This window comes from Zingiber officinale, unplaced genomic scaffold, assembly GCF_018446385.1.
Source record: "Zingiber officinale cultivar Zhangliang unplaced genomic scaffold, Zo_v1.1 ctg226, whole genome shotgun sequence".
In the NCBI taxonomy this organism is placed as follows: Eukaryota; Viridiplantae; Streptophyta; class Magnoliopsida; order Zingiberales; family Zingiberaceae; genus Zingiber; species Zingiber officinale.
In genome coordinates, this window is record NW_024589901.1 from 1567 (window position 1) to 9792 (window position 8226).

General features: G+C 37.8%; 1 protein-coding gene across 1 annotated transcript; it reads left to right on the forward strand.

The window, feature by feature from the left end:
* Nucleotides 1-1152: 1152 nt before the first annotated feature.
* On the forward strand, nt 1153-4229 carry LOC122036935 (lysine histidine transporter 1-like). The gene is made up of 8 exons (XM_042596383.1): nt 1153-1338; nt 2123-2280; nt 2356-2739; nt 2833-3226; nt 3313-3418; nt 3524-3615; nt 3692-3760; nt 3865-4229. The coding sequence occupies exons 1-8, from the start codon at nt 1285-1287 to the stop codon at nt 3967-3969; spliced, it is 1362 nt and encodes a 453-aa protein (XP_042452317.1). The 5' UTR covers nt 1153-1284; the 3' UTR covers nt 3970-4229.
* The last annotated feature ends 3997 nt before the right edge of the window (nt 4230-8226 follow it).

An 8226-nucleotide genomic window follows, 5' to 3' on the forward strand; every position in this document is an offset into this window, starting at 1 on the left:
CCCTTCAGAGCTCATCGAAGATGGGCAACACTAATAGTAGCATAGAGCAATGTCGGTGTCAGTTAGAGGTAAAGGATAGCTAAAATTCTATTTAGTTTATCATTGTCAATATTTTTTGGGTTCTAAAATTTAGTAGCCCCAATCGGATTTCTTAAGGATGATTTCCCTAAATACCATTAGAGATAATAATGGGTCGGGTTCAGGTCAGATTTCATATCCTCCATCGCCATATTTATCAGGGATCGGATATTTATTCTCATACTTATACCTATTAAATGATCGGATATTTTCTATATTAATAATTTTTTTTTCAATCCAGCTATCGTCATTCAAAAAAAACATATTAGAATTATTATCATATTAATATATATATATATATATATATATATATAATTAAAATAATAAATTAAACATTTATATAGGCACGGTTATCATTAACAAAAAATAGTTAGTGAGTTTTGAGAAATTTTTTTTAATACATATATAATCAAGTATTCGGGTCAGATATCGGTATATAGTTCTTCCATACCTTCCTTAATAAAGATCAGATATCAGATCTTTAATTGTATTGGAAAGACATTGTCATATGATCCTAGGTATATTATAGTAATGTTTATTATAGTCATACAAGATTCAATAATAAGAGGGTGCTTTGTATTGGTTTGTGACCCAAACCATTCCTATAATAGCTAGTTGTCTACCTTCTTGCATACTAAATTTTTTGTGGATGCTTTTCAAACAATTTTTTGTTTTTCAAACTTGCCAGGCAAGTGTGATAAGATAATTTTATTTTTAACTTTCCTATTTTGTTATAAAGTGTTTATTTAACTTACTAGATTTTATCAATTAACTAGATAAACCACACATCGATCTATACAAATTAAATCTTCTTCCCTTTTGTAGACATTCCTAACTCTCACAAATCTTTTTATTTCTTTGATCTTTCATTGGGTGGTCGAAGAGGTATCAGTTTCTAAGTTCTCCCTTCTTTTCCTCTTACATTTAGTATTTCTTTTTTTTTTTTCTTTTTTGCATGTAGAAATTTATTTTTATAATGTTCATTTCTCCTTGTATTCGAAACATATTATACAACCTTTATTTTAGTTATTTTTTTTCTTTGATATTGGTTCTTTTTCCTCTAAGGTCTTCCTCTTTCTCTAATGCATATCCCTCTCCTCTTCATTCTTTCCATGCATATTGCTGTGTCTCCGGAGTGCAGGTAGTCATCCTTTTCGATCCTTTGGGAAATCTTTCCTTCCAGGAAGAAGATAGAAAAGACTCAGCATGGGAACTCAAGGTCAATCACCCCCTGAGAACTACGACAGTAGACAAAATCAGGTAACAGGAGTCTAGCTATATTTCTACTTTGTAAATTTATCAGTAGAGTATGCTCAGTAATATCAGTTTTATTTACATCAAGAACACTTGAACTCATTGGCAGAGAAGGATTTGCAGACGCAATTAATTAGTTTGATTATCATTAGGTTTATCTAGCTCGGTGACAAAAGGATAGACATCAATTTTCAGCTTGTCTGTCAGCTGTGTCCACAAGAAACGAGCGGTATCAAAAACTACTGATGCCAGCTTTTTCATACCTGTGGAAAACTTTTATAATGACAAAAAAAAAAAAAAAAATTCAACCGTGTGGATGTCATCGATCGATTTGGTGTTCCATTTGCTTGGATTTGTTGAAAACAAATGACTTCCATACATCGCCGTAGTTGATGGTTAAGAAAGGGTTGAGTCTTAGTGTGTTCATCTTCTTCCTGTATGCCAACTGGGAAAACTTGCCGATTGATCGATCAGTTTTTTTATGGTCAACGAGGCGTGTTGAATCTGGGCTGTTATAACCAATTTTTTTAAAAAAAATTGCACGCGCCTTGTCAGGCGACGCCGGCAAGATAAATCGATACGTGAAGAAGTTTAAAATATTCTCACGTGATGACTCTGATTCTGTATCCAAGCCTGTGATGGGGCACGGGATCTATGGAATCGAGAATATAAAACAAATTTTTAGTTAAGTTTGTTTAAGATCGAATAAATATAATTAATCTGTTGTTGAATTGGGAGCTGAGATTGAGAGATTGGTTTCATAAATCAAATGGTTTCTGGTCAATGGCAGAGCGAGAAGGAGAAGGAGAAGGAAAAGGCGATCGACGACTGGCTTCCCATCACATCCTCCCGCAACGCCAAGTGGTGGTACTCCGCCTTCCACAATGTCACCGCCATGGTCGGAGCTGGCGTCCTCAGTTTGCCTTATGCCATGTCCGAACTCGGATGGTACAAACGCAGTTGATGATTGATTTTTTAATTTTTCCTACTTGTTTTCTTCTCAAATTGAGGATCATATCACAGGGGGCCTGGGATCGCCGTGATGGTCATTTCATGGATCGTGACCCTGTACACCCTTTGGCAAATGGTGGAGATGCACGAGATGGTTCCCGGGAAGCGATTCGATCGGTACCACGAGTTGGGACAATATGCTTTCGGCGAGAAGCTAGGCCTTTACATCGTCGTTCCCCAGCAGCTGATTGTGGAAGTTGGCGTCTGCATCGTCTACATGGTCACCGGCGGTAGATCCCTCAAGAAGTTCCACGACGTCGTCTGCTCTGACTGCAAGCAGATCAAGCTCACCTTTTTCATCATGATCTTCGCCTCTGTGCACTTTGTCCTCTCGCAGCTTCCCAACTTCAACTCTATTTCTGGGATATCTCTGGCCGCCGCTATTATGTCTTTCAGGTACGTACTCGATAAAATTACTTCACGATCGATCGATCGATCGATCAAAAAACAAAAGGACTGACTACTAATTCCTTGCTCGATCCATTCTAGTTATTCTACCATTGCATGGGTGGCTTCAGTGGACAAGGGGAAGCAGGAGCATGTGGAATACGGTTACAAATCTGATACACAAGAAAGGACTGTGATGAGGTTCCTGGCGGCGCTGGGAGATGTGGCCTTCGCGTACGCCGGCCACAACGTGGTGCTGGAAATCCAAGCCACCATTCCTTCCACTCCCGAGAAGCCTTCCAAGAAGCCGATGTGGAAGGGCGTGATCGTCGCCTACATCGTCGTCGCCCTCTGCTACTTCCCTGTGGCTTTCGTCGGCTACTGGGCCTTCGGCAACGGAGTCGAGGACAACATCCTGGTCTCTCTAAGCAGACCGCACTGGTTAATTGCCATGGCCAACATGATGGTCGTCGTTCACGTGATCGGAAGCTACCAGGTATATGATTTATATATATATAAATTATTTCCCCTGAATATATATAATCGATCATCATTCCAAATTAATTATCCTCGATTCTGTAGATCTACGCGATGCCTGTGTTCGACATGATGGAGACGGTGCTGGTCAAAAGGTTTCGCTTTCCTCCTGGTCTAACTCTTCGCCTGATAACACGAAGTGCTTATGTCGGTAAGCCTCTCCCTCCATTAATTTCCTCAATCGCACTTTAACGATTCGATTCAGTAAATCGTGGAGCAGAGAACTAAATTCCTTGGACTGTGAACTACCATGCAGCATTCACCATGTTCGTCGGCATAACCTTCCCCTTCTTCGGCGGACTACTCTCTTTCTTTGGCGGATTCGCGTTCGCCCCGACCACATACTTCGTGAGTGCTCCAAACACTTACCTTACATTACCACCACATTGTAACAAACCATTTGATATTGCCATTATGATTCCAGCTTCCTTGCATCATGTGGCTTGCTATTTACAAACCCAGAAGGTTTAGCTTATCTTGGATCACTAATTGGGTAAGCAAGTCAAGAACATCTCTTCCTTGCATATCATCTCTGCCAGAATTAACGAACCTGAATATGAATATTAATTTGTTTCGCTTTTTTTTTCCCTTTCTTAGATCTGCATAATTCTTGGGGTCCTGCTGATGATCTTGGCTCCTATTGGTGCATTGCGAGACATCATCGGAAACATAATAGACAAGCAATACAAGTTCTACCAATGAGAAAGGCCGGTGTTGACTTGGGAACGAGTTGGGTGGGGATTTATAGCGAGTCCAAATTACATACAAGGAAAACGCAAGAGGTACATAGTGAAATTAAGTGCATTGTGTGGTGTCAACAGATTGGCAATTGATTAAATTATTGATCGAGCGTAAAGGTTATATATAGCATTCAAGTGTCTGGAGTGCTAGTTGTTGTACAATGAATGTATATTACTTATGGTACCACCTTTTACTCTTAAATATAAATCACGGTTTATTTAGGAGGACGACAATAAAAATTATAAAAAAAATCATCCTGAAAATTTTTCTTTTTTTCGAATCCTGAAAATTTTTCTTTTTTAACTTTTTGGCAAAAGAATAAATTATATTTTTTTCTATTTACTTAATAGGCAGACTGATACCGTCTTGAATTATTTTTAATATTTTTTATCTATTTAAATCTGACAGAAAGTAACTTAGTAAAAGTCATAGTCTAATTATTCTCTACTCGTGGTACATTTCAGAACTGCGAACACACCTCACACGCCCATCGATAATGGTAGAGCCAGAAATATTATAGCTCTAGGTTAATCTCGAGCGAGCTGAAAAAAAAAAAAAGCTCTCGAGCTACCTTCTTCCCTCTCACACGTTATTCCTTTCTCTCACCGCAAATCCAAATTGCAACTCATTTTCAACATTGTCAGTCCCCTATGCTAAATCCTTATCAATCTCAAAAATGGTATTACAACCTTATCAGCCGACGGTTAACTTGGATCAGTCAATTGATCCAAATATGGTAATGCCAGAGATCAGATCGAATCAACATAGGAAAGGAAATTCTAGATTTCATCGACGGATTAGCGGGATTAGTTGATAAAATAACATGATTTACAAGATTCGAAGGATCGAATCACAGAAAAGAAGGAAAGGCACGGAGGTTCAGTAGATGGATAATTGGATTAGTTGACCGAAAGGTTCAATCTATGGAAAAGTAGATCAGTCGACTGAACAGTGCTTATAAAACGGGCTTGATGACCGAGCCGAGAATAACTCATTCATTCATTTGATCACACTCACTATTTCATCTTTGTTGTTGCTACATGTGCAAGTTTTGCTATTACTCTGCCAGAGGTCATCCGACAACCTATATCTGACTTAATCTATATCTTATATTTGTACTTGCATTGTAATTGCTTATCTTATATATCTGTACTAAAGGATTGGAAACACGATAGAAGAGAGAGTTGAATATTACTCATTAAAAATCCTTTTGTTTATCAAAGTAAGCAGCGGAATAGAATAGTAAAAGCAATACAAGTGACTTGATTGGTTACTTGGTTAGAAATCTATGTCGACTCTTACTCCAAGACCCGTGATCCTTGATCGTACAGTTGGGCAATCCACTAAAAATTTCCTTTCCGAAACCTTCAGAGAAGAGGTAATTCGTACCAGACTTTAACCAACAAATAATATTTGATATGAAGATTGTCAGAGCTTATTTGTTGTCGTAGCTTGCACAGAAATATAGATCAGTAGCAGCACGAATAGGGAGGAAGAAGATCAAAAGTTTCATAGAGTTGTTCTAGCTCGGACCTTTTGTTGTTCTTTTACAAGACACATTCAGTTAACCAAATATCCGTTCAGTTGACCAGTCATCCTATAGGTCGACTAATCAAGCAACCTTCCCTCTTTGTCGAGATCTAATCTTCGTGTTATTAATGTCATTTAATGTTCGACCGACTGATCACCTTGATTAGTCGGCCGATTAGTCTGATTTCCTTCTTCATTGAGATTTGAATCCGCTTCGTCATTAATACTTTTATTGTTCGGTCAACTAATCCTTGGGGTTGGTCTACTGATCATGTTATGATACCATGTTTGTCAGCCTGATCTATTTTTCCATTCTTGCCTGTTCGATTGACTGAACCTCCGTCTGGTCAACTAATAAAATGGCTTGATCAGTCGACTACACCTCTTGTTCAGTTAACCAAACCCATGGTTAAATGAAGATCATTGAGTTGTGCATGCGTGGTCACTGATACAGTCTGATTCCGAATTTTGAGTCAAAAGTTATAACCCTTTGAAATTTAAGGGGTCATATGATCCTGCAACATAGAGTTAGATAATAGTTATTGATCCTGTAAAATAGAGTTAGATAATAGATATTAAATATACATAAGTATGATAATTAGGACTTCTTGATCTCAACTTAGAAACCTCCGTAGGTTTCTTCAGTTGGATCATCAACCTAGGATTTGTCCCTTCACGAGACACGACCTCCCCATCGCTCCACTCCAATTGTTTACCTCATCTTACCTGCCAAATATCATATCCTCTAAATTTGTTTGGACTTTACTACCTAATCATGACTAGGACTTTTCTGATTGAATAAACAATCTAGATACTTAGTCAATTTATCATATAATAACATGACTTAACTTGAACCTTTGATAACATCAAAACTCAGATTTAATTTTGGTACGTACTATACCAAAAATCTCTCCTTTTTTAATATTTGACAATCAAGATTCATAATTAAATTAAAATATTACAAAGTTAAGTAAACAATTCCTTAACTCTCCCCTGAGTTCAATAATTCTCCCTCTGAGAATTATATCTCTCATCTTTTGATATACTTAATATTCATTCTAAGTGTACGGAGTGAGTTGTTGTACAATGATTGTATATTACTTATGGTACCTCCCTGGGCTCATAAATATAAATCATTATTTATTTTGAAGGATGAAAATAAAAATTATAAAAAAAAATCACCATGAAATTTATTCTTATTTACATTTTTTAAAAAATAAATTATATTCATTAATAGACAGACAAATCTAACAATCCATCTGTAAATTTACTTTTAATATATTTTCTATCCATCTAAATTGGACAGAAAGTAACTTTCTCGTCTCTTCTTCTCCTCATAAGAGTCATAGTCTAATTTTTCTTTACTCGTGATACATTCATTGTTGTGAACACATCTCTCACGACCACTAGTGATGGCGGAGTCAAAAAAATTTATAACCCCGGATTAATCTCGAGCGGACTGATAAAAATACCTTCCACGCTACTTTCCTCTCTCTTACACATTCTTCCTTTCTCTCATCAAAGATCCAAATTGCATCTCCTCTTCAACGTTGTCGATCCCCTGGGCTAAAACCTGAGAAGGGTAATATGTGGTTCGACACTTGGCTGCGAGCAACTACCCCTCACGCGAGATCACCTCGCATGTCCGTGCGACTACTGACAACGGACAGCAGACCTCGCGAGGCCGGAAGGCGGCCCCACCCCCGCATGTGAAGTCATCTCGCATGGCCACATGCTACTAGCTGCCACATATGACAAACCCAAGGAAGCACCTCGCACGACCGTGGGGATGGATACATATTTTCTTTAATTTTATTTTCTTTTTTGTCATATTTTTTTTCTATATCCTTTCCCCTACCTTCTCTAGGATTTTTTTTCTGTTTTGAATTCCAATCCCTCCCCATTTATGATTAAGAGTAATCAGAGCCTAAGTGTCCAACTCATCTCTCAATCTACGATGGGAGTCGATGATAAATTTTCTTTTATTTTTTTTTATCTATTTCTTTTTGGATAGATACAACGGTAACCAAACCATATATAAAGAAAAGTTATATTGCACAATACTATATAAACAAAAGGATTAAGAAAAATTTTAAGAATCAGAAGATTATTTAAATTTATAGATATAATTATAAATAAAAAATAAAAAATTAATTAGAAATATATTAAGAGAATAAATAATTTTCTAACGGATACTTTATCTAGATTTTTATATTAAACTTCACTAAATATTTAAGAATTATGGATAGACAAAAGAAGTTGATATAGTGCATAATGGTAGGGTCCGGTCGTAAGAAGTCAAGGGGACGTGACAGTCAGAAGTCAAGAAGAAGTGGCGGTCAGAAGTCAAAGGGACGTGATAGTCAAAGGTCAAAAAGATGTGGAGGTCCGAAGTCAAGGAGATGTGGCAGTTAACATACGAAGTAAGGCCACCGCGGGCCATCTGACATATAAAGCTCGGGCGGGGGCTACGGGCCAGGAAACTAGGTTTATGGCATTATGTGCGGTCGAGATGAAGCCTGACCTGCATGCACTAGTCGGGTTTCCTCAAGCTAGTTCACGTAAACAGACTGGGTATTCTTGGTAGGGTTCTCATAGACAAGGACTTCAAATCGGAGGGTAGACGGTCGGGAGGATATTTGGCCTGGATTCGATGGATGGAGTTCACGCGGATTAGTTCACGCGGAG